At 38.9% G+C, this 14,956-nt stretch overlaps 1 protein-coding gene across 4 annotated transcripts; it reads right to left on the bottom strand.

Annotated features, from left to right (window-relative positions):
* Positions 1 to 4,565: 4,565 nt before the first annotated feature.
* On the bottom strand, positions 4,566 to 9,691 carry LOC108240242 (ribonuclease P protein subunit p25-like protein). 4 transcript variants are annotated; one of them, XM_017423581.3, is made up of 2 exons: positions 8,608 to 9,691; positions 4,566 to 8,484 (listed from the first exon to the last, which is right to left on the bottom strand). In XM_017423581.3, the coding sequence occupies exons 1-2, from the start codon at positions 8,686 to 8,688 to the stop codon at positions 7,843 to 7,845; spliced, it is 723 nt and encodes a 240-aa protein (XP_017279070.1). In that variant the 5' UTR covers positions 8,689 to 9,691; the 3' UTR covers positions 4,566 to 7,842. The 4 variants fall into 4 exon arrangements, with proteins under 4 accessions (XP_017279070.1, XP_017279068.1, XP_017279067.1 ...); XM_017423579.3 differs by having other exon boundaries at positions 4,566 to 8,733; positions 8,855 to 9,687; XM_017423578.3 differs by having other exon boundaries at positions 4,566 to 9,024; positions 9,191 to 9,547.
* Positions 9,692 to 14,956: the final 5,265 nt, after the last annotated feature.

The following is a 14,956-nucleotide window of genomic DNA, read 5'->3' as shown; positions in this document are numbered from 1 at the left end:
CATTGTTCTGTAACAGAGGCAGGACAGGGTGTTGTGTATGTGTGTAACCCACTTGTACCCATCTGAAGTAGGTAAGTCCTTTTAAATGAATAAACCTCAGCTGAAACTTCTTTTTCTTCTTTAAACGTCCCCTTGATGTTTTAAATGTATGTCTTGAGTTAGTTACCTTTGAGTAACCCACACACTAATGCTTTTAGAATATTACCACACTGTACTATTAAACACACCCAATGGTGTATCCAAATACTCATACCAATCACTCTTATTTTCTAAGAAGAAATAATCAAACATGACACAAAATTGAACACTTAGAATACTGAACTTATCATTTAAAAGAAAATTCAAATTAAACCACAGCAAATGAATACTGCAACAAGTCTCTTATTTTAAAGCAGCACAAAATATTAAGCTCAGTGGGCCCACTCTCACTAAGCATTAACCAGCCAGCATAACAAAAAAAAATGTCCTTAAAAGTAAACAGAACTGTTGCAGGCCTGAATCGATGCTGGAGAGCCGTGCGTGTGGTACCTTATTCCGAAGATTTATTTCCACTCAGTACCTTTGACCAATGTGGCAAGCTTAGATGAGGAAGAAGATGGTAAAGGGTATTTGCTGCTCCTTTATCACCCTATCGACCCACGAGACGAATAGCAGGCTTAGAACAGGTGTCCGGTCATGGCGGATTGTGTCCACAAAAATTTCATAACCCCACATTTAAACTCGCTCAGCTGCACCAAACACTGGATCTACAAAGCTTGTTTAGTCTTTGGTGTTAGCTGGTTTAGTTTCATGGTGGCTAAAACTCCATTCACTTTGCTAATGAATGTTAACTATACTCATGGGCGTAAATCCTGAGAGGGTCAGGGGTCCAGACCCCCCAAATTCCACCTCTTTTGCTTTATGACGCTCAAAGGGCCACTTAATTAGTCAGATCACCCACAAATGGATGTTATTTAAGAGCAGAAAGACACAGGAAATAGGCCTAAATCTTTGGAATTAGGAAAACTACACCAATTTTTGATGTACATTGACACTCACTCATCATTATTCTCCCTACAGAGTGAACACATTAAAAGTCTTCAAGAATAGAGTCGTTACACTAATCCGAATTTTTGTTTACACGTTTCCATGGCAACACTTTAACTCAGCTCTGTCCCTGTGCTCTGTTTCCTTTTGGACTTTATTATTGTGCTTGAATGCACTTTAGATGTATTGTGACTTCTTCCTATATGTATTTTTTATGGTTTATATATATATATATATATATATATATATATATATATATATATATAATATTTAATGTTACAAAAAAAACTCCTTTGTTTACTCTACCCACAATAATGGAATGGGATTTTTGCCCTTGACTAAACTCTGCAAACGAGTGAGCTAATAAGCATTCACGCACCACTATCCTAGAAAGTCCGAGACATTTAATTACAAACTCGTTTTTATTTTTTTATTTTTTTAAAAAACACCCCTACTCATCCAGTCAAGGCACCCACAGTTACCTGTGGTTACTTCCTGTCACTGTTTATTTTTCTTTTCTGTGACCAGTGAACAACAAGGATATCTGTAAACTTTAACATCACTTCCTCTTCCAACCATGAGCTTTTCATAATAAAACCACACGTATTTAAGAAAATACTCAATACTAAACAAATAATTTAACCAATTTTATAGGTTATAGTGAATGTTTTTTCGTTTTTTTAAAAAATTATTTTTTTATTTAAATCTAGGCCAGCACAGCTTTTAACATATTTAAATAGCAGTTTTTACATATTTTACAACAATAGTTTTTTTTTTTTGAACACCATATAGTACATATTGTTCGTTCAGCTGCTTCCTTCTTCAGGGGTTGCCACAAACTCACATGAAAGATTTGGCAATTGTTTTACGCCGGATGTCCTTCCTGCTGCAACCCGGGCTTGACCTGCAGCCTCGGGATTAGATGACCACGGCACTAAGCACAGAGCTTCCGCAGCCCCCCATCTAGTACAACATATTCTCTAATTTTGTACTGGGTTACAGGCATAACATCTTAAGTTGACCACCCATATCTGCTGTGTAATACAGATCTATAGTATAAAAGTGTGAAATGTTATTCTTAATAGAATGCATTTATGTATTATAGTGGTCCTCTGCCTACAACACAGTTTGGCTTAAATGCTGATGTCCAAATTACAGATTCTGCTTTTAAGTCTTCTCAAATGTGAAAACTTAATGCATCTTGGGCTATCATGCAAATGTGAATGAGTCTGATGTTGATGTGGAAAACATCAGGGTGCCGCAAATGAATTTCAATTAATTTCAGAGGGAAGATGTGAGGTCTTACTCAGCGGTCCACCCACTGAGATTTGGCCTTGTCGTTTGTAATGAGCAGAGTGATTCGGCTCTGATTGGAGCCAGCCTACTGCTTGAGTGGGGTAATCACAACTGTGTTGATATTACTCCACCAGTCCTCCCGCTGTGCAGAGTGGAACCCCAGCTGACAGTGTTTGAATTCAAATTAACCAAATCAGTTAGCCATACTGTCGACCTTGGCGTGGAATGCATCCACCAAGACAAGAGAGACGAATTCATCACATTTCTCATAATTTGACCAGGAAGCATCAGCAAAAATTATTATTCACACAGCTGACTGCCATTATTGTTTGAGTTAATGTAGTGTTAAATATGGGTTCAGTTCACTACAAGGAAAAGCATATAAAAACATTGATTTTATAAATAACAGTTTTTCTTTTTTTTTTTAGCAGTCTCTTCACAGAAAAACACTTTAAAGGAGAACTATGACCGATTCAGTGACACGTTGGAGCCAGCTGTCTGAGTCTGTAATGAGGAATGCAGACTGACAGGACAATTGGAAGGCAAAAAGGTGATTAAATAATTTACAAAAAAAGTACAAAGCATTTAACTAAAACAAAAACAGAATCTGAAAACAAGGCATAACACTGGATAGCTTAACGAACAAACCACAGATGGAAATTTGGAAAGTTAGGATTGGGACTGAATGATCAACACTGAGGAGGAGCAATAATTGTGTTACAGGGCCTGGCGTGAGAAAAAAAAAAGCAGCTTTAGAAGCAGGATTTTGTATTTCCACTCTGTGCAATCCAGCACATTTTATGTAAGGACATCTGCACTGTATAACATTATGCAGTACATGACTGTTTCTAGGGTAACAAAACACTTTCATTCTTTCATTCTCCACATAGATTTGGGTTATTACAATAAACATGCCAATACCTTATCATGATAATAATAATAAAATGCCAATGACAAAAAATGACAAATAGAACATTCCAGTTGTAGTTGGAATTGCATTTATACTTAAATATTCATGTGATTGACATTCTTTCTGTAAAAAAAAAATCAAAACATTGAACTTCTAGCCATATCCTTCTTGTCTTAATATGTTTTTGTTTAGCAAAGAAAACAGTTTAGTCACATATCTTCAAGGCTAGTTAATAAAAAAAGCTTAATGAGGTCTGAGGTCTTCACACCCCTCGGTGTGCAACCATAAAGAGGAAGAATGCACACACAGTCAAGTTAAAAGAAGATGAGAAGGGATCAGTGGTATGTTCCTGTGCTAAATTTAAATGGGAAGTTAATGCAAACATTAGACAGAAAATGTAGTCACTAAGAAGCTGGTCCAAGACTGCAAGCTGATGTGACTTTTCTTTTATGAACTTCATGCTGTTGGAATTCGAGGTTTTTATAGCCGAATACAGCTTCAAGGTGGGATTACACTCAACTTTAATGTTGATTGCATACCTCTGTGTTGATGTCATAAAAACAACAATAACAACAATGCAAGTAGACGGAAGCTTTTTTGGAGTCAATTATTTATTATGAACATACAGCAAAAATTTTCACTGAAGAAAAACTACAGAACATGTCAATGGTACAACAAAACTGGCATGCAAGGATTTTTGTTTTTGTTGTTGTTTGTTTTCCTTTTTTGATCCATCTCAAGCAGAAATTAAACAACAATTATGAAAAGATTTCATTTACTTCTTGTAAATAGGTTGTTCTTGATTTAAACATATTCTTAGATATATCTTATTCTAGTTGTCTCTTGTGTGACTAATCAGCTCTTTTCTGCTAACCGTTTGTAGTACAGGGTCATAAATGCATGTCATAAAATATAAAATAATAATCACACCCATAAAAGAAGACTTATTTTTATTTTTTATTTTTTCGTCTGCAGTTGACTTTTAATTTGTTTCTTCACTAGAGGGCAGCATGAGTCAGTTGCTCTAGACAGTTTTCTCTAAGCACAGCTTTTAAATAAAAATAATAATAATAATTTAATATTGCCTGCCTCTAACAAAACAACATCAAAACATAAAATTACTTTTAAATTTTGAGAAAAGCCTTAAAGCATACATCAGTTTGCCTTAGTACCCTTTTAAATTTTAACTACACAGTACAGCTGGGTCCATTTATAAAATGTCCATTTTAATGGCCTCTGAATGGTCGTTTCTAACAAATACAAGAAGCCTTCTTTTTTTTGTCACAGTTTATGACAGAATGCTGAAGACATTTTGATTCTACAAACTTGTCTGTTTTTTTTTTTTTTTTTGCCCTGGATTCTGGCAGCCCTGAAGTTAGTGTTCATTATCTGTTCTTACAGCTTTGACTTCAGCACTGCAATTACATCCTCAGCTGCACTGATTAATCCAACATGGAGACATTTCACAAAATGGGTTTGAAAAGACATTTCCAGACACTTACCAGGGAGTAGCTGTGGCACAGCTTGTTTATGCAGATAGAACACAGCCAGTCAAATGGCAATAAGATGTTTTCAATGGCTGCTTAAGGGTTCTCTTATCCTCTTGTGTACGCTGCACGGGAAACAATAGACTCTTTGGGAAAATGATTAATTTATTTTATTTCACCCCTGACATATAGCAGAGGTGCCTGATGTCATGTTTGGGTTAATGTATATTTCTCTATTGTTCATCATATTCCCTCTTTGGCCATTTGTTACTGTGTCTCCACCGCTCTCTGCCTTACTGCTTAACCTTCCATTCTCTCCAAGCAATCACATAATCAATCACTGTCCCATTACTTGACAAGGCAGACAAAGGGAGTGTATGAGTGAGAAAAACCTTTTGCCCTGTCTGAACAAGCAAGAGGAATGTCGACTTCTGAGGGCTAACACAGGCAGAAAACATAGGCCCAGTAAATATTCAATTTAAAGGATTCCCAGATAAGGCGAGTTGAAAAATTGAGGCGGCACCCATTCTTCTAGATAAGAGAAGACGGAGCCATCTGGAGGCTGGGAGATAGCGAACTCCCACGCCATCCCAGAGACCTCACTCTCATCTGCTGCAGCAGCAGAAAAGAGGAAAAAAAGAAATACAGAGCCAAAACTTTCATTATGTTAACTTCAGAATGAATTTATTCACAGTCGGCGCATGCAGTCGGTTATTGGCTCTGGTAAACAGAACGCCGCACTGTTGTGTCTACTCTAACAGAAAAAGTCAAGTTTTCAGATAGAGGCATTTTTTGAACTCTTTTTGACTTGAACTGCCCACTTGGGAAGAAATTAAAATAAACCACAGCACCAATCCTTGACTGAAGATGTGATGATTTTAAATAATAAAAAAAAATTAGTTTTCAATTTGAATTATACATGTTTTAAGTAAATGTTCTTATCTGTTTAAACATATTGCATATAAGGGAATTGGTAACTAGACAACAATACTGTAGAGCATTTCAGGCCTGACTGTGCACCTCTTTTATAAACACCTTAACTGCACTTTTGAAAGCAAACGTTATTGGCAAACAGACTCCCAGCATGTGAATAACCTTGTCCTCGATCTCATAATGCACTTTGTTGACTCCTCTACCAACCTATTTCGTGGCAGCCACATTGGATTTAGCTCCTGGATAATGTTTTTGTCAGTATGTTTTATCTGTTCTCTCACTCAGGTACGCTATGCCGTTATCCCTAATTACCCCTCCGCATCTCACACTTGGCCCTGAATTCTTAATGCATGATAACAAATGCAGGTCGATTTGAAATTTACTTGTAGAGGCATTATCTGTTTGACCCGCACTGCAGACCGGCTGTCCCCTAAGCTCTTGGGTGAAAGCTGTTAACTCTGTGATAACAAGAACCTGAAATGATAACCTTCCAGCAGTCTTGAGGACACAGTTTGCTGCATATGTGCAGGTATTGCAGCCGCAGCATTTCTTATTCAACCTTGGTTATTCTGCTTTGCTTTGATTCATTTAATGGGATCAAGATGAAGGGTGATCACTATGTCAGCTAAAGACTAAAAGTGGCTGTAATACCTTAAGATATTTGTTTCTTTAAGCAATACATTGGAAAGAAAATTTCATGAGACGTGGTTGATTCTTTTTAATCATATTTTTTTTTGCAGCTTTAATATCTAAAAGACGTCTCTCTAATTAGGTTCTACTTTGATTAATTTTGATAGTTGGCATTAGCTTTAGTAAAATTTTATTCAAGCAGCAGAAAGAAACAAACATGATTGATTTCAAACATTTTGGCTACAATTTTTTAAAACATCTTCAGTTCATACAATTCAAGTCATCTGCTTCCAAAACAGTTTTTTTTTACCTATCCTGCTCAGTGTGACTGTGATCCAGCTGTCTTAGATGTCCCGAATATCTAGTTTAACTTTGCCAGTAACTCAGGTGCACCGCTTTTGCTAAATCACATCTAAATAACGTGACAAACAGGAAGGCAATGCATTCAAAAAAAAATGCCAACTGGAGAAACTCTGAACCCATTTCATTTATTTCTGTCAACAAGAAGCTGCATGGTGTTACTTTAAAATGTAGCTCCTTTCAGACTGATTCTTCCCATATGTTATTTAGCTTGAAAAAAATTGAAGATTATACAGGAGGAAAAAGATGACAACAAACGTTGGCCTGTAGGCCAAAAAAAAAAAAAAGAAGAAGTGTACCTTGTTGCCTTGGTTTCATATTTTGTAGGAACAGTGCAGTGTAAAGCTCTGTCAAGCCAAGTTTAAATCCTTTTCTTCACTGTGTTCTGTGATGTTACGTTGTTATCTTAATGATAATCTGTGCCTGTATTTCTCCCCTCGGCATTTCTGTCAGGCTGAGTTGGTTTGGAGCCTTATCAACAGCTTTGTCATTAAATCTGTTTTTCTACAGACAAATTTCACTGCTGGTATTTTTATCAAAACATCAGCACACTGTGATTTTCTTTTTTTTTTTTTTTTGTCCCATCAGAGCTTTGCATATTCAGTGATGTATGAGTAAGAGAGATAAAAAACAAAGGAAATTTTCATTTGGAAAAAAAAAAAAAAAAAAAAAAGAAAAAACATTTATTTTTTGGGTGAGATTGATAATCAGACAAACTCAACTGGTTTGTTTTGGATTTGCATATCATCAGCGGCTCTAAGCTTAAATCTGTTTTGTTATCTGTAAAGCTTTATTTAAGAGCATTCATGAATACAGACAATTGTAAGGTAATACCAATGAAAGATGTTGTCCACAAGTTGTAGAATCTGCACAATTTATGGCTTTTTGTTGCTGTCGTTGTTGTCATTGTGGAATATGATTTAAATCTGTACACAGTCACATCGGACAGTAGAGCACATCATCACAGCTTTGAGGATGTCGGAGACCGTGAAATATATCCTGTAAGTGGTCTATGTACAGATGTACGGTTTTCGGTCCTAGTCAAACTGACCTCTGGAGCCTTCACTTGGTATTCAGTTCATCTAAGAAATCACTGTTCTGACTGAGTGAATGTTCTGATTGTCTCAGCATTGTGCTGGGAGTGGAGTGCAGCGGAATAATGAACTTCGCTGATTCAGTCCTCTCCACTGTGACACTGGTTCAGCTGGTCAGTGAGGAGGAAGCGCTGAAACTCCCTCGCCCCAAACACGGCTTTTTAGGGTGAGAGAAACCGCTGTGTGGTAAAGATCCAAGAGGTCTCTTGCATGTTTGTGCAGCAGGTTCAGCCCCCTCTCTGTCCTCCCACAATGCACTGAAAGCCTCTGGAGGCTGATAGCCTGGCTCCCGTGGATCCAGAGGATCTTTTGAAAGAAGGATGCTGATGGAAGGAACAGTCCTGTGCACTGTCATCTCAGATGTACCCCCCTGGTTACTTTCCCACACCTCTTTCATCACCTTGTACCGCAGTTTAGTCAGCTGGTGCAGACAGCCCACTTTTCGTTTCATGATCTCAGCACAGGTGATGGTCTTTGTGACTGCTCGGCCCGACCCAGTGAAGACCACTTGCCTGAGACCAGCGCTGTCTGCACCTCCTCCGCTTCCAGCTTTCTCCCCTTGCATCCGTGCCATTGCAAATCCCATTAAGTTGCGAATCTTGCTTCCCTCTTTCACGCGCATCTCCAGCACCCCAGAAGGCAGACCAGGGAAAGGACAGGGACTCTCTTCCTCAGTACGACAAACTTTTTTGAATCCGTCCTGCCCCAGCTTAATTGCTGGAGGAGAGACCGGTAGTGGTGCAGGTTTCTGCAGGTTAGAAACACTGTTAAACACTTCTGGGTGCATCACAGAGTTTGTGTAAGTTTGACCCTGGAAGACTGGGTTTGTCCCTTGGTTTGTACCATTCTCAAATTGGATTGGTTTATTTACCTCCAGTCCTGGCTGAGACTTGACAGCGTTGTTGGTCAGATGCTGGTTCTGGCCACTGACCACTCCACACCCCGTAAACATTTCTGCAGTCCTCACCGTGCTGTTAGTCCAGACACACTCTTTCTCCTCACGGAATACAACATAGCATCATTTTTTTTTTTTTTTTTTTGCACTGGGCACATCTCTCTCTCTCCCTCCAGTAAATAGCTGTAAAGTTTCAAGACTTCATATAAAAAATATTACTCACTCCCCAAGCGCAACAAAGTCTTTAATGTCCCGTCTCAGAGGAAGCTGGAGAAATAAGATAAACGCCTGGCTGATGAATTAAGAGTACTCTTTGGGCCTTTCAAGATGTTCTTTAAAGAGCATCTCATTTTCATAATACCAGTGTCTGTTCGAAAAGTGTCCTGGAGTTGTCTGAGAAGAAAAATGCACAGTTAAAATGTTTTTTTTTTCTTCCTTTTTTACGGACTTGTGTGTATTACTTTTATCCTAATAGCTACACACATTACAACTTGCTTTCCAAGTCTTCTTTAACAAAACTTTTCTAAAGAGAAACTGAAAGCTCATATTAAGACTCCACCTTTTTCTTAGAGTTCCAGTCCAGCGTTGTTGATTCTCACCTGCTGATCATCTCCACTTTACTTCAGAGCAGACTTCTTGAATTGTTAAGTTCCTCCTCTTCTTCTGGACTTTATTTTTATTTATTTTTTTACTCCAGCTTAAGTTGATCAGTCCTTTTTTTCCATGTGTCCATTTTGGCATCCACTGCAGCTGAGGCACAGAGGTCTGCAGCTGGGGTGTCGTCCCTGGAGTTCTATCTTGTCTTCAGTGATGCTCTGGGAAGTCTGTTCTGTTCCCCACAAAGAGACATAAGGGACAGGAGCTGCCTCACAAATGCTCACAGGAGGAGTGTCTGTGTGGTTGAGGGGGAGCAAGAGGGAAAGGGGAGACAGCCCTCTTAAAGGCGCAGGTCTTTTCATCTTTTAGACGAACACCCTCCCCTCCGCAACTGAAGCCTGGCATGTGAGGAAAAAAAGAGAAGGGTAGAGCTACTGCGTCCCTTTAAAGCCTAGAATGCAGATCCCTGGCAACTTTGTCAATCTCTTTAGAGGACGTTCCAGTGTTTAATGTACATGACTGATTAAACCTGAGTTCTGAAATAGAGACTCAGTCAAGCTTTAAAAATGCATTTTCAGCCACGAAACAATGAATTAAATTAGCTCTGTTATAATTGAAATCATCCTTCAAAGGGCTGCTGAAAGTCAGCAGCATTAAATTGCACTGTACTTAGCCTTTATCCTGTTAGATGTTTGTGACCAGTCCAATTTACATAATGCAGCATTAATAGCTTCATTGTTGAGGCAATCAAGTGACGCAGGAAGAATATCTGTCTCTTAACGCATGGACTGTTATATTGTTACAAGCCTGAAGAGCCCTTGTGATCAAGGACACAAGGACCACAAAATGCATAGAAGCATGACTTTCATGTTCAAGGTGCTGTTGTGGTAACTGTCTTCATTAGTCTGGCTTATGGGTGTAACTGAGGCGATGGGGCTGACAGGTGGGGTAATAAGCCTCCTAATGGGCTTTCTGTCACCAGTGGAGGGCGCTGGCTTGCACCCCACTGCACAGAGCCAGGGCCCAGACAGCTGTGGCGTCGCCCTGTTCAGCCCAGTCTCCTGTTCGACAGGTGGATTTGTTGTTGTGTGTGACTGACAGATGGGAGAATAGGTAAAGACAGCCCACTGAGGCTGAAACTAGAAGGCCAAGAGAGAGAAGCAGACAAGTCCTAACTACTCTCAGCTCTGTGCATCCCTCTGTGGTGCCCAGCAGTGCACACATAGTATAAACTCACTGTGACTCTCTCAGTTCCTAATATGAGGCTAATTCACACTGGCATGTGTATTATATTGGATCCCTATGGTAATCAAGGAAAAAATAAGGAAACCCTCCTAACCCCCAAATCCAGAAGCTGAAGTGGAAATATCTTTCATTAGCAGTGATTGAAAATGATTTCTATCTGAAGGATCAGTAGATTGGTTAGATCTGGTTGAATGATTAACTTCTTTTTGTTTAATTCATTTGTATAAGGTGGCAGTGCTATTTATCTTTAGAAACATTTCAGGCACTGCAGGAGACATGGTAACAAATGTCTGTCTTTTTCTCGCCTTTTTTGTAAGCTAAAAGGAAAGAGAGAAAGAGAGAGAAGACAAGGGGAGGAGGGAGTGTCTGTCGCACTCACCACTAAAGTGATCATTCTGTTGTTTGGGAGAAATTACCCTCATCAGTCATACAGAGATGCACAGCTGCCTAAGGGGATCTGGTAATGTCACTGCATAATAAACTGTGTTTATGTCTGCGCACATGTGTGCATGTTGGACTAGACTAAAAGAAGGCAGTAAAGAAACCCAAAACGGCAGGGGGTAAAAGAACTCTTATTTAACAACAGAGAGATTATGAATGATTATAAGAGAAGCTCTTTAATGACACCACCCCTCCCCCCTCCCTATACACACACACTTTTTTTTTTTTACAAGTCTGTTTTTTTTTTTTACATTAGCTGATGATGGTTTTAGTTAGAAGAGTCTTCTGCTTTTTTATTTTTATTTTTTATTATCAATATAAGACCCATATGGGACTGGCCACATGACATCACACCGCAGCATAGCCATCAAAAGGCAACGTGTAGCTACCAGCAACTTTTTTTTTCTCTGTGATCTGTCATTATTCTATAGTAGAGCAATTTGTGCTGGTGCCTCTATCTACAGTGGAATGCGTCGTAACACTGGAGTTCATCCCAATTTGCGATCAGATTTGGTACAAGAGATTCAGCTGAACTGATGAGAGTTTCTGTATTTAGAGGATTTGCCAGAATTTGTATATTCAGGCCTTTGTAATGATGCCTTACAATGTCCTTGTAGCAAATAACCTGTGAATGCTGGGATGGCTGACCTACATAGTTGTGGGGATGGTGCCAAACAAGACTCCTTTCCTTCATGGCTAGGGTGAGTTAAGTCATACTAAATTAGCAACACATGTACGTTCTTCCTTTTTGAATATGTATTCATGCATTCATACAAACTAATAAACTCTTGAGTTTCAGTTAACAACATCGGTCACATGATTCTCAAAAAGCAGCAACTAGCTGTAGCACTTCCAGTGCTGCCTGGGACACTTCTGGCAGTAATATCGATATTTCTGTCAGAATAAGCACGTGCTGCAAATTTGCAATGTAATGTGGTGTAATGGTGCATGACGTTCTATGATTGTTTTTTGAGACGGAAGTTGTTTCACGATGGCAGTAAATCAGTTTGGTTTTGGCCCCAGACCTTATCAGTTAAATCAGAATTAAGCTCTATTTTAGCCTTTTGAGGTTATTGAAATAGCTATCTACAACAGGTAAGATACTGATTCTTCGTAACTTTTCCAGGGTACCCCACTTTAAAAAATCTGAACTATCCCTGTTTGTTTGTGCTAATAGATGAGGCTAATAATAATATGAGCAAAGAAACATGGCTGTTTCAGACACTTTTTTTTTTTTGCCAATTGAGAAAATAAAGTAAAACTCTTTAAAGGCAAAATAAAACCATCATGACTTGTAGGAGTGCCATGTATCGACTTTTGTGAGTAGAGCCTTTTTCCTTTAAGTGGCTTCATTTAATTATAGGTGGGGGTGGTGCTCATGCTTGGTCGCTCAACTTTTTACACCTCCTCCACATAGCTGGCCTCTGCCCCTGTAGCTCTCTAAGCACTTACTCCTCGCTTTATCTGACCTTGGCTGGCACCTGTGACAGTCTTCTCTTCTGCGCACTGACTTCACTGTCTTCCTTCAACAACCACCTTCAGCTTTTTTTTTCTCCTTCCCTACAGAATTTAAAAACCATTTATCTGCAAAAGCGCTGACAAATAGCAGTGGCTCTGCTGCTTCTTCACTTTGTACTTCAGGTGGTTGAGATGAATGATGTTCGAAATTATTAGGCCCTGTATTGTTTGTTGCATCACTGCAGAGTTGGGTTGTAGAGCAGCTTGTTGTGCTGTTGTCAGGGCTGAACATAACCGCGGTGCCTCACTGTGACAGCCAGTCTCTCACTTTACGTTAACCGCGAGTGTTTTCACGGTCATCAACCAATGGTGGCCTGGAGGCTGTCATTTCACTCTGTGGAGCTCGCCCGCAGCTTGGTTCTGCCCCACAAACTCACAGCCGGCCCTGGTGGGGGGACAGAGTAACACAAACACACACACACGCACACACACTCACAGACATGCATATGCACACGCTTACAGACATGCACGCACATCCACACACACACAAACTATATGCTCAGCATAAGGCAGGCTGTTGGAGCAATTACAGAAACATGACAGAACACGATGAAGCAGGCCCCACTATCAGAAAGGAAATAGAGTGAGCAGAGGAAAAATGATGACGCCATTAATAACACTGAAGCTCAGAGGCACACAGGGAAGAGGGGGTAGATGACCCTCTCTGTGATTTCCTTGTGACAGCACTTTGAGGAGCAAATGGTTATGTTTCTATTAGATTTTGAACATTTAAATTGGCTTGTTTTTTATGTCAAAGGGAAAAACAATCACAAATATAACTCTGCATGTCAAATAATGCGTAAAGTGAGGTTTTACTGTCATTCACATCTCCATTATTTTGGTAAATGACTGGTCAGGCTTCGTGTTTGTCTGCCTCGGGCCACACATACATCTTCAGCTCGTCCTCCAGCTGCTGTTTTTCTGTTGGAGCTGCAATGCAGATGTGTCTCATACAGTGGCAGGAAACTCCCACTGAAGATGGTTTTGAACGAACATGACAGACTGGAGGAAAGCACATGAAAGGCTTGATACCAAAGGTAGAGGAGGATAGGAAGTCACAGGCATGCACAATTAATGCAGAAATGCAACAATTTTAAGAAGCCCAAGTATGAGAACTGTAAAACATGGTGGTGTTTTCAACTTCACCAGTTGAACAGTGGGACAAAGTGTTCACATGTGCCAGCAAAATGTTTTTATTTTTCCCAAATGTGATATCCAAAATACATTTTTTTCTCCCTCACCATTTAAAACGATGAGTTGAGTTTAACTATATTGCTTTATGCTTTTAGGTAGGTATGATTTGCACACAGTTTGATTAATGGCACTATCTTTAATTTCCAGTGGCAGTGGCATTTGAAACGGCATGTGCTTGCTGCTTCTGTTTTGTTGGCCTTAAGGTGAAAGTTAATGGACTTGATAAAAAAAAAAGAAAAAAAACCTGATCAATTATATAAAGAATTAATTTGCCATGTTGTAATGAATGCAAAAAGCTAATGGATGCCTCTGAGGAGGTCGTTGCACATTCTTGCTGGGACCGTGAAGCTACTTTCTCTGTATTTATAGGCAGACTATTAGACATGGCTCAACAAGAAACATCATTTAAGTTAGTGGTTGACCTGTATGAGTTTTACAGTAAAAAAAAAAACAACAACAGAGCTTTCTTTATTTTTTTTAAGCTAGAACAATTAGTGTGTATATTACCCAACTCTGGTAAACCAAAGCTGTTATTGGTACCTGTAAAGTAAATTGAATATTTTCAACTGCCGCTGACTGTATTGTATCTTTACACAATAGCAAAGAGTAAATGAACTAATCGTTAATGTCACTAACTATTTTGCTGATTATTATAGGATAAATATCAACTTAACAATATAGATAGCTCTCGATTGCTAATTTTTACTGTAGTAATGTAATAGTACCAAGTAACCTATAGCCCTTTTTATTATAATGACATTTAAATATCTGCAAGATCACATTTACAAAGTAATCCACCTGCTCATTTTCTGTATTTCCTTCAGTAAATCCTGATCTGGGTTGCTGGAGAGAGCTGCTGCTTATCACAACAATCAGTGAGCAAGAGGTGGTTGCTCCAACCTGAGCACATTGCCAATCAGTTGCAAGGCTAACAACTATGCATGTACATATATACACCAGTTAGCCTAACATGCATGTGGGAAGAAATCTGACTAATTAGTGAAAGCCTATACACTCAGAGGGAAAAATTCTAAACTCCACTGAATAAAGGCCCTGTTCCTGTTTAGTGACAGTCCTAACTCCACAGTGCTTCTATTACAGGTGCTGGTCATAAAATTAGAATATCATGAAAAAGTAGATTGATTTCAGTAATTCCATTTAAAAAGTGAAACTTGTATATTATATTCATACATTACATTCAAACTCATATATTTCAAATGTTTATTTCGTTTAATTTTGATGATTACAAATGACAACAAATGAAAATCTCAAATTCATCATATCAGAAAATTAGAATATTACTGAAGACCAATAAAAACAAAGGATTTAT

This window comes from Kryptolebias marmoratus, linkage group LG15, assembly GCF_001649575.2.
Source record: "Kryptolebias marmoratus isolate JLee-2015 linkage group LG15, ASM164957v2, whole genome shotgun sequence".
In the NCBI taxonomy this organism is placed as follows: Eukaryota; Metazoa; Chordata; class Actinopteri; order Cyprinodontiformes; family Rivulidae; genus Kryptolebias; species Kryptolebias marmoratus.
The sequence above is the reverse complement of the archived record's forward strand: the minus strand, read 5'-3'. Positions and strand labels throughout refer to the sequence as shown.